Source organism: Triticum urartu, chromosome 3, assembly GCF_003073215.2.
Source record: "Triticum urartu cultivar G1812 chromosome 3, Tu2.1, whole genome shotgun sequence".
NCBI classification, from domain to species: Eukaryota; Viridiplantae; Streptophyta; class Magnoliopsida; order Poales; family Poaceae; genus Triticum; species Triticum urartu.
This window is the reverse complement of record NC_053024.1, coordinates 607977206-607994197: the sequence shown is the minus strand read 5'-3', so window position 1 is coordinate 607994197 and position 16992 is coordinate 607977206. Positions and strand designations below refer to the sequence as shown.

The 16992-nt window shown below is 43.2% G+C and overlaps 1 protein-coding gene across 1 annotated transcript; it reads left to right on the top strand.

Moving 5' to 3' along the window:
- Positions 1–6865: 6865 nt before the first annotated feature.
- Positions 6866–12819, top strand: LOC125545316 (serine/threonine-protein kinase Nek3-like). Its single transcript, XM_048709217.1, has 17 exons — positions 6866–7223; positions 7338–7409; positions 8919–8973; positions 9065–9161; positions 9779–9967; positions 10266–10335; positions 11112–11233; positions 11321–11387; positions 11491–11563; positions 11711–11756; positions 11847–11892; positions 11987–12067; positions 12167–12209; positions 12307–12356; positions 12447–12528; positions 12613–12662; positions 12742–12819. Exons 4-17 carry the CDS (start codon positions 9154–9156, stop codon positions 12817–12819), a joined length of 1005 nt encoding a protein of 334 aa, XP_048565174.1. The 5' UTR covers positions 6866–7223; positions 7338–7409; positions 8919–8973; positions 9065–9153.
- The last annotated feature ends 4173 nt before the right edge of the window (positions 12820–16992 follow it).

Sequence of the window (16992 nt, the reverse complement as noted above, 5' to 3'; positions counted from 1 at the left end):
GTTACCGATAGATGAAGACCAAAGAGGGGATGCCTTCCGGGGCATCCCCAAGCTTAGGCTTTTGGTTGTCCTTGGATTTTACCTTGGGGTGCCTTGGGCATCCCCAAGCTTAGGCTCTTGCCACTCCTTGTTCCAAAATCCATCAAATCTTTACCCAAAAACTTGAAAACTTCACAACACAAAACTCAACAGAAAATCTCATGAGCTCCGTTTGTATAAGAAAACAAACCAGCACTTTAAGGTACTGCAAAGAACTCATTCTTTATTTATATTGGTGTTGAACCTACTGTATTCCAACTTATCTATGGTTCATACCCCCCGATACTAGCCATAGATTCATCAAAATAAGCAAACAACACACGAAAATCAGAATCCATCAAAAAAAGAACAGTCTATAGTAATCTGTAGGTTTCAAATACTTCTGTAACTCCAAAAATCCTGAGAAATTAGGAAAACCTAAATAATTTGTATATTGATCTACTGCAGTTGGAATCAGTATTTTATCGCTCTCTGGAAAAAAATGAAAATTATTCTCGTTAGCGCATACTTTATGTTTTTTCCAGCAAGATCAAATAACAATCATCCAAGAAGATCCTAAAGGCTTTACTTGGCACAGACACTAATTAAAACATAAAAAACACAATCATAACAGAGGATAGATTATTTATTTATTTATTACTAAACAGGAATAAAAAGCAAGGAACAAAAATAAAATTGGGTTACCTCCCAACAAGCGCTATCGTTTAACGCCCCTAGCTAGGCATCTATAATTTTAATGATGCTCACATGAAAGATAGCAATTGAAACACGAAGGGAGCATCATGAAGCATATGAAAATCACATCTAAGTCTAACATACTTCCTATGCATAGGCATCTTATAGGCAAATAAATTATCAAGGCAAGCAAAAACTAGCATATGCAAGGAAGTGGAAAGAAACAATAGCAATCTCAACATAACGAGAGGTAATTTAGTAACATGAAAATTTCTACAACCATATTTTTCTCTCTCATAATAATTACATGTAGGATCATAAGCAAATTCAACAATATAGCTATACCAAAACATATTCTTAACACGATCCACATGTACGCAAAGTTGACACTCTTCCAAAATAGTGGGATTAATATTAACTAAAGTCATGACCTCTCCAAACCCACTTTTATCAAAAACTTCATAAGATTGAACATTTTCCATATATGTGGGATCTAAAGTTGACACTCTTCCAAACCCACTTTCAATATTATTGCAAACACTATTATCAATCTCATATTCATCATGGGGCTCAAATAAATTTTCAAGATCATAAGAAAAATCACCCCAATCATGATCATTGCAACAAGTAGAGGGCGTAGCAAAACTAGCATCCCCAAGCTTAGGGTTTTGCATATTATTAGCACAATTTACATCAATAGAATTTATAATAAAATCATTGCAATCATGCTTTTTATTCAAAGATCTATCGTGAATCGCTTCATAAAGTAATTCATTACACTTTTCAGATTCACGAATTTCAAGCAAAAACCTCATAAAGATAATCTAGTGCACTCAACTCACTAGCAATAGGTTCACCATAATTGGATCTCTTAAAGAGATTAGCAAGTGGATGAGGATCCACAAATTTTAGCAAGCGAAGATGCAAGCAAAAAGAAGGTACATGGTAACATAAGCAAACAAAAGATCGAACGGAAGAAGGGCGAATAAAACGGCAAAGGTGAAGTGGGGGAGAGGAAAACGAGAGGCAAATGGCAAATAATGTAATGCGAGGGATAAGAGTATCTGATGGGTACTTGGTATGTTTTGACTTGAGCGTAGATCTTCCTGACAACGGCTCCAGAAATCCTTCTTGCTACCTCTTGAGCATGCGTTGGTCTTCCCTTGAAGAGGAAAGGGTGATGCAGCAAAGTAGCGTAAGTATTTCCCTCAGTTTTTGAGAACAAAGGTATCAATATAGTAGGAGACTACATGCAAGTCGCCTAGTACCTGCACAAACAAACAAGAACCTCGCAACCAACGTGACAAAGGGGTTTTCAATCCCTACACGGTCACTTACGAAAGTGAGATATGATAGAGATAATAAGATAAATATTTTTGGTATTTTTGTTGTATAGATTGAAAAGTAAAGATTGCAAAATAAACGGCGACAGAAATAGCTAGTTGACGGGAAAATAATATGATATAAGTAGACCCGGGGGCCATAGGTTTCACTAGTGGCTTCTCTCAAGATAGCATATATTATGGTGGGTGAACAAATTACTGCCGAGCAATTGATATAAAAGCGCATAGTTATGATGATATCTAGGCATGATTATGAACATAGACATCACTCCGTGTCAAGTAGACCGAAACAACTCTGCATCTACTACTATTACTTAACACATCGACCGCTATCCAGCATGCATCTAGAGTATTAAGTTCATAAGAACAGAGTAACGCATTAGGCAAGATGACATGATGTATAGGGATAAACTCAAGCAATATGATATAAACCCCATCTTTTTATCCTTGATGGCAACAATACAATACGTGCCTTGCTGCCCCTGCTGTCACAGGGAAAGGACACCGCAAGATTGAACCCAAAGCTAATCACTTCTCGCATTGCAAGAAAGATCAATCTAGTAGGCCAAACCAAACTGATAATTCAAAGAGACTTGCAAAGATATCAAATCATGCATATAAGAATTCACAGAAGAATCAAATATTGTTCATAGATAATCTTAATCATAAAACCACAATTCATTGGATCTCGGCAAACACACCGCAAAAATAATTACATGGAATAGATCTCCAAGAACATCGAGGATAAATTTGTATTGATATCCAGAGAGAGAGAAGAAGCCATCTAGCTAATAACTATGGACTCGAAGGTCTGTGGTAAACTACTCACACATCATCAGAGAGGCTATGGTGTTGATGTAGAAGCCCTCCGTGATCGAATCCCCCTCTGGTAGATCGCCGAAAAAGGTCCCCAGATGGGATCTCACGGGTACAGAAGGTTGCGGCGGTGGAAAAGTGGTTTCGTGGCTCACCTGGATGTTTTCAGGGTATAAGTGTATATACAGGCGAAAGAAGTAGGTCGGTGGAGCCACAAGGGGCCCACAAGGTTGGGGGGCGCGCCTGGCCCCCTGGGCACGTCGCCCTACCTCGTGGCCGCCTCGTTGCTTCCTTGACCTCCACTCCAAGTCTCTTGGATTGTGTTTGTTCCAAAAAATATCCTCGTGAAGGTTTCATTCCGTTTGGATTCCGTTTGATATTCCTTTTCTGTGAAACACCGAAAAAGGCAAAATAACAAGAATTTGCATTGGGCCTTCGGTTAATAGGTTAGTCCCAAAAATAATATAAAAGTGCATAATAAAGCCCATTAAACATCCAAAACAGATAATATAATAGCATGGAACAATCAAAAATTATAGATACGTTGGAGACGTATCAGCCGCCATGCTGCAGCTCGCCGGCTGACGAAGCCGTCACTGCCCGCAGACCACCGCCACCTTGTCACCACCACCAAGGAGCAGCGCCGCCGCGTGCCGAGCCCCCGGCCTGCCCCAACCCAGATGGAGCCCGATAGGGCCCAAAGTTGGGTCGCGCGGGCACCGCCGGCCACTAGCACCACCATGCCGCCCCGCGACCAACGGACGTGCCGCCACATCAAGGGCACTCGAGGCCCGCGGGAACCCCGCCGCCGGCCGAACAGCACCACCGCCATCAGGATGCCCCCAGGCCCCCTACGCGCGTGCGGGGAAAGAACGGCCCGCCGCCGCGAGCGCCGCATGGGCAGGGCCAGACGGACCATGCCGGCCGCTGTAGGAGAGGAGAGCGACAAGGAGGGGGCCGGAGGAGAGGGAGATCGGGGAGGGGGGTTCGCCCGTCGCCCACGAGGTGTGTGTGGGGGCGAATGAGCGAACGGGGAGGGTTTCCCTTGTATTACTGACTTAGCCCAAACATCTTGTATTTAGTTATGGAGGGTGTATGACCTAATACCCCATCCATTCCATAATTAGTGCGCCTGATACATTTCCTTTGCCTTCTCAATGACCTCAGTCACCTGATACATGTTACTAGAGCGATCTATAGGACTAGAATTAAGCAGCTTGATGATTTCAGAGCAATCCATTTCCACCTGAAGCGGTAGTTGAGTCCAGTGTAGCGCCAATTGTAGGCCCTCGTCACATGCCACAAGCTCAATCTCAAGAGCACCCGAGTAGTTCAAGAGCGACCTGCAAGCCGCATAAATTACCGTACCTTTGTGGTCTCTGAGTATCATTCCAGCGCTCGTCGTTCCGTCCGCTTGGACGAAGGATCCATCAATGTTTAGCTTGGTAACACCATATGGTGGGGGAATCCAGTTTACAATCTCCACCGACATCGTCCTAACTCCCTTATGACTGGCCTGGCCAGAGTAAATAACAACCTGTTTGCCCTTCAACACATCCACCCCTGGTGTTGTTTAATCTGTAACAACGATTCCATATAGCTGCATAGGAATTTCTTCGAGGCCTCAACCGGGATGATTGGCTTGTTATGGGTAGGTTCATTACGGACGTGCCATATACGCCATAATAACATGAGGAACACCAACCTTTGTGTCTCATTGAGCTGCTAAATACACAACAACAACCATTCCGATTTTGTACCTTTGAGAAGATCATCAGCTGGAAAGTCCCAAACCGATCTCATGGCAGTCCATAAGTTACGAGCATGTGGGCATCGAACCAGTGCATGAAAAATTGACTCTGTTTCCTGACTGCATATGGTACAAATCCCATCATGCTCCAATTGTCTACATCGTTTATTTTCCTTTGTAGCCAACACCCCCTTGCTGCCTTCCATGCAAACACACACACACCTTTGGAGGAGCACCACAACTCCATAACATTTTCCATTCCGGTATTGACCCATCTCGTCGAACACTTGATTCACCTACACCCTGCACATCCATAACTCTATCACGAGCCATGTTATAAAGCCGACTTGACAGAGAAAATTCCGTGCTTATTCGGGTACTAGGCAATACAGCCATCGTCCATTCCTCTCGAGGCCTTGACTTTTAGAATCTCATCTACGTCAACCTGGAAAAAATGTTGCCTGAGTAATGGAACATTCCATGCTTCATCAGCCACCAAAAAAACCGCAATCCATTTAAGTCTGCATCTACGCTTGGGAGTGATCGGCCTACAGGTCGGTCCTCTAGGGATCTAGGGATCTCTCCATACATGGATACTTGCCCCATTCCCTACCCGCCATATGTATCCTTATTTGACCAGCTCGAGTCCATGCTCAATAGCCTGCCAAGTTGTTGAACCGTTACCTGTAAACACAGTATCAGTAATGACACCCTCGGGGTAATACTTGGCTCATAAAACTTGTGCGCATAAACTGTCGGGGTATTGGATCAAACGCCAGGCTTAACGCGCAAGAAGCGCTTGGTTGAATAGTTTAAGATCCTTGAAATCCATACCACCTCTCACCTTGGGACGCAGCATGATATCCCATCCAATCCAGTGTGTTTTCCGTTTCCCTTTTTCAACACCCCACCAGAACCGGCGTATCATTTTAGTAAGGTCATCACACAGTCCGGCAGGGACTTTAAAGACACTCATGATGTAAACCGGAAGAGCTTGAGCAATGGCCTTTATCTTACTTTCCTTTCCACCCATTGACAAGTGATTCTCGCCCCACTCCATAAGCGCTTTTGCAAGTTTCTCTTCCAAGGTTTTTAGTTTACCTCTGCTCATATGACCTTCTAGAGTTGGGAGGCGCAAATATCTTGCCTCAAATTGACTTGGGATATGCGTAGAATTTCCTTAATATTCTCTTGTACCGCTGCTGGACACGCTGGGCTAAAAACGATTGAGCACTTTTGTGGATTGATACACTGCCCAATACCCCTTGCATAAATTTCCAACACCTCCTTAACTCTAGTTGCTTGGCTAGGCTCAGCTTTGAAAAACAACAACGAGTCATCAGTAAATAGTAAATGTGATATACCAGGCGCCCTTCAGACCTTGATTGGTGTAACTATTCCATGACGAGCTTCTCGTTGCAGGAGAGAAGAAAGACCGTCAGTGACAAACAAAAAAGGAACGAAAATAATGGATCACCTTGGCGAAGACCTCTGGTTGGGATGAACGAATCAAGTAGGGTTCCATTGAATTTCATGGAATGGCTCACCAAGGTGACACAAGACATTATCCAGTTTATCCACCGATGAGCAAAACCCAAACTCTGCATCGCACTTCAGAGAAAATCCCAGTCAACCCTGTCATACGCCTTTGAAAGATCTAGCTTGTAAGCACAAAAAGTCTCCATCTCCTTCTTACTATGTTCAATAGTATGGAAGAATTGAAATGCCACGAGCGCATTATTCGAGATTCAACTTTTGACCATAAATTAGACCAATAATACATTAATCATTTTACTGAAAAATTATACCTTTGAAAACTTCTTTCGAATACGAATTCAAAGGTATCTCTCATGCTCCCGCCACAGTCGGCATGTTAGTTAAATTTACGATTAAAGTTAAATCTCGAAAAACGTGAGTACACTACATTATAGAATGGAGGGAGTATCAACGTGCAATTAAGATTTTGTCAAATATTAATGTGTAATACAATTAATATATTGCCTAATATACTCTAGAAATGTATACTACCTAATATAATGGTGCATTGCACGTACATGATCTCTACTCCTAATGAACGACTTGGTGAATAGTCTGCGCGGTTTAATTTCACTGGTTTTTTTTGTCATTCTCTCACCTCCCGTATACCAAAAAAAAACGACCAAAACCACGTAAGAGCAATGCCTCCCGTCCCTCGCAAGCCTCGCACTCGCATGCCTGAACGAAAAAAACCAGCGGAAAAAACTTACGAAAAAAGACCTACAACAAAAAATCACACGACTCGCACGCACGAGCGAGTGCCCTCCAGAGTGCGCTCGAGCGAGGCCTCCAGATCGCTTCGCCGCCGCCCTCGCACTCCCATCAGGCGACTCGCAATCCAGTCCTTCGTTACAACCCTCGCGCTCGCATCAAGGATCGAGGCCTCCAATGGCCGCCGCCGATCCCTTCGACGGCGCCGAACCACTTGAGGAGCCGCCGCCGATCCCCTTGAGGAGCCGTTCACCGATCCCCTTCAGGAGCTGGCGCTGATCCACGCCGCTGCCACCTATGCAGAACCCCAGGGCAGGGCGCTAGGAACCACCGACAAGAGCATACTCGCCCTCGTAAGCGACTGACGCACCCCTCCCTACCCCTGCCCCGATTCGTCCGCGGCCTCGCAGATCAGATCTGACTTACTGACCGGTCGGTTTCTTCCCCTCGCGATGTTGCTTTGGCAGGTGGCCAGGGTCTCCGCGGTCGGCATCGGCGTCGGCGTCGTCTACGGCTCCATCAGGCTCGACATCCTCAAGGTAACGCTCCAAATCTCCCAACCCCCCGCTGCCTTCCCCTATGGTACCGCTCGATCAATGCGAATTTTGTTGCATCACTGTGTTGGCCGCTGCTCCCGTGGTTATAGGATTAACAGTGCGTTTGGTTGGGGGGAGTAGGATGTGGGGAATGGCAGTTCATAGGGTTTGAGGTTCAACGTCCCATGTTTGGTTCAGGTACATGGGAATTCATCAGGGATTCATCCATGTTTGGTTCAGGTACATGTCCGCAACAGAAGGCAGTCGAAAATCACTACTAATACATGGGAAAATTCATTGGTTATCGATAATACTCCTGGTAATTGATGAGGACCTATTCCCCTTCTTTTCTTTGTTCGACCATCCTCATGCTTCCGCGGCTGCAGTCGCGTGCTCTCCAGACCGTCGCCGGGTCTGTGAAGATTTGAGGTCATTCTCATGGCCGCCACGCGTGGGTCACGGACACCCCGATCTGGCTCTCCACCTCACGCCGACGCGGTGCCTCCCGGCGATGACTTCCTCCTCCTCACGCCCTTGCCGTCCTCCTCCGCAAGACTTCACCGTCGCCTGCGCGAGCCCGACGCGTGGGAGGACGACGTCGACCATGGAGCACCGCGGACGTGCTACCACCATGGTGGGGACGAGGCGGAGTATGTCGCGGCGGCGGCGACGACCATGGAGCACCGCAGACGTGCTACCACCATGGTGGGGACCAGGCGGAGTATGTCGCGGCGGCGGCGACGAGCACCGCGAACGCGCTACCACCATGGTGGGGACGAGGTGTTGCAGCCCTCCCCTCGAGATCAGCTCCAGCCTGATGACGACGACCTGATCCCTACAGGTGACGGCGACGTGCTCCGGCCAAGATAAGCCCTGTCCATATTCGTCACGGCGGGCTGCACCCCTCTCTCTTCCTTCACCACCACGAGTTGAGGAGGAGCACCATCAACTCTCTTGATTGGGTGTCTACTCTAATAGAAAAGAAGATGAAGTATGTGACCATTGTAGCTACTGTTGAATTCATGTATATACATTGAATATTCATCCAATTTTGTCTACTGTTTTCCCAAATGACAAATGTGTTGATCTGAAGGAGAGAGGGTGAGAAGAAAAGAGACGTCGTGCAGCTGGTAGCGGGAGACAATTGTCTAGCCGGCAATCAGGGATTTCTAGCAAGGGCCAGTGTGATTTCTAGCAATCAGGGAGGCTAGAGAGACTTGGTTGTTGTTCTGTTTGCTGCGTGAGAGGATGGTCACTCGATGTAAGAGTGCAGGGAATGTTGCTTGCTACTGCTACTGCGTGTGCTATTGTGTTGTTTTGTAGTATGTAATATTTCTGAACTGTTAGAGATATTACCGCAGTGAGATTTGTTACCATTATGGATATATGGTCTTTTCCAGTGCATTATACAAAACTAACTAATAGTTTCTGATCAGATACCCTGGTAACCCTCATGATTGGGTGGTGAGTATGTTAGTAGTTTCTCTTACTGTATTTTCCATTCTTATTTAGGCTTGCTCAGAGGATAGTGCAAGGAGATGTCCCACAAGCACTGACAAATTGTCGAGTAAGTATACTTGTCAATGCAAGGATGCTATATTGTCAAGGGTTATATTAGGAGGATCTTATGAGTGATTTTTTACTTATGTTTTGAGCAGCTAATTACCAATTGACATGGGTGCTTTGATTGCCGGTGCAAAATATCGAGGAGAATTTGAGGATAGGCTTAAAGAAGACGCAGATTCTGATGGACAGGTGATTCTCTTCATTGAGGAGATTCACACTGTTGTTGGAGCAGCTAACAAGATACATGAATCGTTATTGCTTTGACTCATGAAATCATGAGATATTTTTTCCTTATTTCTGACACTAACTTCCTACATGTTTTATTTGATAATGACATTTACCTCTTTTTTCTTTAAAGATGGCATGCATAGGCTAAAAATTGAGGATTAGACTGATCTATTTACTCAATAAATTTTACCAAACATGGGATGGTTGTGCTGGGGCTACTGTCATCTTTTGGATCTCACAGATCACTGAATTTATGTTCAGCATAAAAAAAGGCTGCTTGGCTGCACCAATTCCATGTAGCTAATAAACTGTGGGACACCATTTTTTCAGAATCTCCAGCATTTGATTCATTTTGGGTGCTGTATGTGAAATAGTAAGATTTATGGATACTGGGATGCATCAACGCAATTTTACAGCCTTAGTCTATAATCTGGTTGATGATTGTTACATAGATAAACTCTTGATTCTTCCATACAACAAAACAGTTCGTCAGTTGTTTTACTCATGTATTCTCACATAATATTTTTTGCTGAGTTACAAAAATAATGCATAACATGTTGATCACAATACTGTGCCAGCTTGTCAGAGATGGCAAAGCTGTTCTATGCAGGGTACGCCTCTGAGCTAGCCGATGCGTACTGTATCCAGTGTTCTGTTGCATCCGGTGCGACCTCAAAGAATACCTTCTTCTACCTGGGCGTTGAGCGCCTCAGGGACGACGAGGTGCAGCGCCTGGGGCGGAAGCAGTTCAACTACACGATGATGAAGTGAGTGAAGGGGTTAAGACAGTTGCGTTGTGTGTGCGCTTGCTTGCTGGTGAGTGTCGCCTCTGTGACTAGGTGTTCTTTGTTGTCTATGCCCTCTGTAGTTTAAGGTGTTTGTTCTTTTAGCAGCCATTAAAATACTGCAATGTAAATGAATGTCTTCTCTATGTCTACAGCATGCACTAGAAGTATAGAACTAATGGCAGTGTTTTTTCTATACAATATATTAGTATATTATACATGTTTTTGATTCTAAGTGTATTATAAATTAGTATAGACTATCTATCATCCTTTCATTCAGTTTTTGCAGAGAAGTTCAGTTGCTTTGCGTATGGATTTACCAACAGTTCTTTTGTGCAGTTGACACAATGGTATGATGTAGCATGTTGGCGTATAGTTTTATCCACCATTTATAGGGAATACGTATTCTTCTTAGGTTCCCTTGCTGCAAATGTTAAAAAACATAAATACAGTGAATGATTGTGTTTTTAGATGGAAAACACCGTTTCCAGTAATAGTTGGACAACCTGAAAAGAATTGCTCGAGTAACATGTTTCCAAGCAGCATACTGCAGAATCTTTCAAATTATAGGCAAGGTTATACAAGAAACACTGACCTAGGAGTTAGTGTAGTACTTTGTTCATCATTCCATAATTTCTTTGCACCAAGACGTGGTTCCTAATGGCTTACTAACATCCTAATTTTCCATCATGGTGGTTTGAGTTTGTTGCCTGCGCTTATTACTAGGAAATGAAGCTCTCAGCCTGGTTCTAACAAACTTAACTGAACTTTTGTACACGAGATAAATAAATGCACTGTATTAAGATGTTAAGAGTCCTTATACTGATATTTTATTTAGTTATTTTTATTCAAGGATACATTAATTAAGTTTCAAAGTTAATTGTCATTTTTAGTAAATTGGTGTGTGGTAGCATTCTTTAGGTAGTTGTTAATTTACAACACTCTGCACATGTATTGACCGCGCGTCCGTTCTGCTTCCTTCTTTTTTCTTTCTTTCTCACTCTAGAATGAATTCGTCCTTGGCGTGGCCCGTTGAAATTTTCTCCAGTCTGTTTCCTTGCAAGAATCAGCACAGGCAACGTAACAATTCAATTCCTTGGGTGTTTTTCTTGCGATTCCCCTTCAGGGCCATATGATTCTTGGCAGGGAAGAAGCTATTTGGGCTGAATCAGACGAGGTGCTGGAGCAGATTGGGAAGGGCTCCTTTGGCTCTGCGCTCCTAGTGAGGCACAAGGTTGAGAGGAAGAGGTTGGTGCAATTCCATTGCAATTCCACACTTGCTTGCTCTCCACATTCCCTGGACCATCTCTCAATCTCAAGTATGCCTTGTTGCAGGTATGTCTTGAAGAAGATCCGGCTCGCCTGTCAGACCGTCAGGTGCCGGCGATCTGCGCACCAAGAGGTCTCTTTCATTCCCTATTTTGTGCCATGTCACATGTCAACATTCAACTTAGATGCATGGTTTGTTTGACCTTTGGATGAAATTCGGCATTTTGTTCATGCAGATGGAGCTCATCGTCGCAAAAGTAAGGAGCCCTTACATCGTGGAATACAAAGATTCTTGGGTGGAGAAGGTGGGCATGGTCCTCCCCTCTTCTCTTATGATCTTATATTGCAACGTTTCAATGTTCCTACTGAAAATTTCAAAAAGAAAAAATGTTCTGACAGAAGGATTCATGTGACCGCCGACGTCTGAAATTCGTGTTTTTTGTTGTTGTCATCAAGGGTGCTATGTGTGCATCATGATTGGTTACTGCGGGGGAGGGGACATGTATGTGTGTAACTTGTGAAGTGAGTTATGAACTGAATTTTGAACCTGTAACGATATTGTGGTTCTCTATTTTTCCCTGTGCATTTGCAGGCTAGAGGCCATTAAGAAGGCTAACGGCAACCATTTCTCGGAGGAGGTGCTCAACTACTTTGTAATATGTCTTGTTCAGTAGCCGCAAATTCCGCTTACTGAATTTTGCCATTTTGCAATGCCAATTTTTCTGGATGCAGAAACTCTGTGTGTGGCTTGTGCAGCTCCTGATGGCGCTTGATTACTTGCATGCCAATCATATCCTTCATCGAGATGTCAAGGTTGTTACATTTGTAACCTTTGTAACCTTTATCTGGTACTCACATTTCATTTCAGTTAAGCCTAGCCGGTTGCTCACCATGCATAGTACTTTTTTTCAGTGTTCAAATATATTTCTTCCAAAGGACCAAAATATACGGATCGGTAAGTACGCTCTAATAAAATCAGTTACTAGGAAAAATACTTGAAAGAACTGGCGACAATATCTTCTGTTTCCGAATATATATCTTGTCTGAAACAGGCGATTTTGGGCTGGCTAAAGTGTTTACTTCTGATGATTTAGCTTTGTCGGTAAGTTGTTCTTGCTCAATCCACAGTCACGTGTTTCTTTCTAATATATAAGTTGCTTATATAATTTGATATATTGTGTTTGTTCTGAAGGTTGTAGGAACTCCCAGTTACATGTGCCCTGAACTTCTTCCTGACATTCCATATGGCTCCAAGTCCGACGTATGGTCGTTAGGCAAGTCTTCCTATCTAATATTCAGTCACATGTCTTGCTCTGAATGTCGCATTGTTCTCTTGTCTAAACATCTGCAATTTTCAGGATGCTGCATCTATGAGATGACTGCGCTGAAGCATGCATTCAAAGCATTTGTAAGTCGATATGCTCTTTAAGCATTTTGTATTACGTTTCGCCAAAAGTTGCATTTAAGATGATGTTTTTCCCTATCAGGATATGCAGACACTGATAAACAAGATTAACAAGTCTGTTGTCGCCCCTCTACCGACTATATATTCTGGCGCATTGTAAGCACTTGTAACAGATTAACTTGTAGGAAGTTCTTGTGAGCTATTCATGCCATCTGAAAATTATTTTTATAATATGTTTATTTTCTGTCATGCAGTAGGGGATCCATCAAAAGCATGCTGCGCAGAAATCCAGATCACAGGCCGTGTACGAGTCATTCTCCTAGAGAATATTTATTTTATTTTAATGACTATAATCTTGTTTCTGCACTCATTTGCGCATCTCATCGCCTCATACTGATTATGTTTTCCAGGCTGTAGATCTGCTAAACCATCTGCATCTTCAGCCCTATGTGTTGGAAATCCAATCGAAATCAAGTCCGGCTGGCAATATGTTCCCAGCTATACTTCCTAACAGACATGAAAAAAACAAGACTGTGTGTTCTGATGATTAAGACAATTGCAAACCCCGATATATTAAGAGTCATTCATTTAAAGTACAGAGGATTGTGGAACTTGACAATGCCACTGCTAACCATGGCCCTCCTCAGTCTACCAGAACAGCAAAAGATTGTTCAGAACTGCTTCATCAAGAGATGGGTCAGTTACCAGTCCAGGTCACCAAGGAAGTTGTCCAAGAATTAGCGATGCAGGATAAACATTCAAAAGAAACAAGATCACCGGGACCTACTCCACGAAGGGCGTCCTCGACTCCTAGGAGACGGCTAGAACCTGCAAAAACATTTCATGCAAGAACAGCTCACAAAGAGGAGGTACGTACTATCTGGCCATACAAAAGGTTAAACTCTTGTACACAGTAAAAAATAACTGAACACGCGGGAGAGCTGTGTATCAACTTGCAGGTTCGCGTTATGTGTAGTACATGTGTGACATATTGTGTGTACTTTGATCAAATATTACGCATTAACCTTTTGTTGTTTTGACACTAGCAGCCTCCGCCGTCAAGGTCTTCAGTGGACTAGACAATACAAGCTACACGGCGAGCATCACTTTCCCCACACATGTTCAAAGCAGCTGAGAAGAGGCGAATCGCCGACATTCTCACCAGATTGAAGTCTCCTGATGTTTCAGTTAACGCACCTTGAATCGACAGAATTGCTGAATTCCCACTGGCATCGTCTGAAGATCCATTGCATCCCATCATGAAGCTCTTGCCACCATCTATCACTGACAAATCAATCACCAAGGACAAATGCACTTTCCAAGTGCTCCGAGGGGACAGCGAAAGCCACACCAACACTCGTGATTTGAACCTGCTCAGTATCGACAATAATCAACTCGGAAGTTCGTCCGATTGGAGGGAGAAGAGGTTCGACACGACGTCCTACCGGCAGCGAGCTGAGGCTCTCTAGAGGACTTGCTTGAGTTCAGTGCCTGTTGCTCCAACAAGAGAGAGAGAGATTTAAGGAGCTGCCCCCCCCCCCCCCCCCCCCCCCCACACCATCCTTGTGGATCAGTAATTCAATTTTCCGACATGAAATGGTCCTCTGAGTACAACTCCAAAACCATGTTGACATTTTGAGAAAGGACCAATTCTTGGATGTACTTCAATAATATAAGTTATCTTAAGATTTTGCTGATATCTGAATAAAGTTGTAATTTGGTTGTTCTTGTTTTTGTATTTCTACATTGATAAGGTTGTTTCAGTGTAGGTCCTTCTGCCTTGAAAGATCACATGGATATGCAGCCGACACTTCTTCTCCAAAATAATGAGGGAAAAAAGAGCTTTTAACAGGTAAGACTATAAGCCGTATGTTATATTTTGCTATTTTTGCTTGCTTGAGTATATAGCATGTTTGGTGATGAGTAAGCTTGTGGTGAGCTGTATTCTGAATTATCCGATATACATGCAGGCTCCCAAGTTTATTCAAAGTGTTGTTCTATAAGATGATAGGCGCCTAAGAAGATTAATGTCATTGACTTGTCACGATCACAAGGGCTTCAATCAATTGAAGTGGTGTTTTATCCGCTATCTGATTCTCTTTCAAGCCAAAAGTAAACTGTGAGAGCCGGCGAAACATAGAAAAACTATATTTATAGAACAACATAATTTCCTCATTTTACGCAGATATCTTATTCACTGAAAAATCGTAAACTCAACACTTCAACAACGTAGGGCTCTGTATGTAGATTCGCTCATTTTGGACATATTTTAGAGCGTAGATTTACTCATGTTGCTTTGTATGTAGTCACTCGTTGAAATCTCTAGAAAGACACAAATATTTAGGAACGGAGGGAGTATGTCTTAGAGCATCCACATGATGACATCAAGAACCTAAGGGGTGAGAGGAATAGGGAGACAACAAGTCTGATTTCATGTTAACAAAAACTGACACAACATTCGATGTGATGTGGGTCTAAAGATAAAGATTATACATAACTAATATCGAGCCACTAGAATATGTATGTTCTCATTGCAACACACGGGCAATTAGCTAAATTTAAGGGGACCAGCTGCGGCTTGATCACCTTTTTTCCTTCTCTATCCTATTCGTTCACTGATCAGGCTTGTATGTGGACGTTTGAGGTGGATTGGAGGGGACTGGATGTAAATGCTATAACATTATTGTGTTTGATAATATGTGTGTTAGCTGATTGTCAAAAAAATATGTATGTTAGCTAAGAGGGTATTGTTCTTGGTTATTTCTTAGTTTTGTGAATTGTATTTTTTTAAAGCCCGTGGCAACGCACGACCACTCTACTAGAAAGTACTAATGATGTATCTACCTCTCCCAAGATAGGTAGGAGTAGCATGTTCTAGAAGATGTGTTTTGCTACCGTAGTTTTTAAATGGGGTTTCAAGTGCCTAAATTTATTTGTAATAGTTTGCCAGCCAATTGCACATTGCAATTAAGTTTCTTGCTGTAACATTTGTTTAAAGGGAACACAATCATCCATGTGTTAATTTTAATTAATGGATAATAGCAATGCTCATGCTTTCGTGAGACAATCGATCTTAAGCATAAATTAAAAAGAGCATTCAAGTGTTTTTATCATTTGTAATGCAACGCACAATAAAGGGGTCAATGTTTGGGTACCACCTTTATTTTGTTCATCAGGATATGATAATCTTTATGTGTATAAGGTAGAATTAATTTCTTTTATTGAAATACATTGCATGCGAAGTAGATTAAAATTATTTTTTCCTTTGTTATTGGCTATCTTTTATATCTAAATAAAATTCGGCATGCAACTAATACAAAATTTAAAAAGCCCGTGGCAACGCACAGGCAGTCTACTAGTCATTATAAAGTGCTAGTATTTATTTTGTGCAGGGTATTACCCGAAAAAAAAGAAGTACTCCTCGTTAGAGTCCAGATTTTCCCGTAACAACCCAGGCCTTATACATACTTGCCAATCGCTACAAACGATAACAAATCCCCGAAATTAGCTGCTCAAGCATTCAGATCCCGATATATAGGCAAACCCAAGGGCTATCGACCCCTGCACAAGCGATCTACTACACTAGCCGCCTAGGATAGCATCGAGGAGGAAGGATGGGCGCCGACATGGAGAACCCCGACGCCGGCGATTACGTCGCCGTGACAACGACGGAGCCCAACAAGGAACTCAACAAGTGGTTCTACCGGCTCCTGTACTGCTACATTTTCGGACTTGTCATCTGTTTTCATTACATGCTGGTCTTCGATCCGGCGAGTTTTCGAATGGTCGTCGTGACCAATATGTGCGGGCTCCTATTATACTCTTGTAGCTTCATCGCCATCTACAAGTACTTCCCTCCCAAAAGGACGGGCGTCGACGTGGAGAACCCCGACGTTGGCGATTATGTCGCCGTGATAACAACGGAGCCCAACAAAGAACTCAACAAGTGGATCCACGGGGTTATGTTCTGCTACGTCTTCGTCCTTATCATCTACGTCCATTACAAGCTTGTCAAGCTCGCTCTGGCGAGTCTTGGACTGATCGTCGTCATCGAACTGTGCTGGCTCCTAGTATCCTGCTGTAACAGCGTCCTCCTCTACAAGAGCTTCCATCCAGAAAATTCCAAGTTGTTGCCATAGCGTTGTTGAGTATTAGAAGTATTTCGCATTGCTTATCCTGGTCAATGTTCTACTACCTTTGTAGGGTAGTTCAGAGCTAGTATTTTCTTTAACTGTACGGCATGTGGTTTGCAAACAAATGGCGTTATCCTCGTATATATTTCCTCCGCCATCGTTCCTATATCTTCTTGGTATCTTGCTGGCTCGGTGAAGGA

Coding starts and splice junctions, on each gene's coding strand:
- LOC125545316 (XM_048709217.1), top strand. Junction 11,757..11,846: donor TACTGCGGGGGAGGGGACAT/GTATGTGTGTAA, acceptor GTGCATTTGCAG/GCTAGAGGCCATTAAGAAGG. Junction 12,663..12,741: donor AGCATGCATTCAAAGCATTT/GTAAGTCGATAT, acceptor TTTCCCTATCAG/GATATGCAGACACTGATAAA.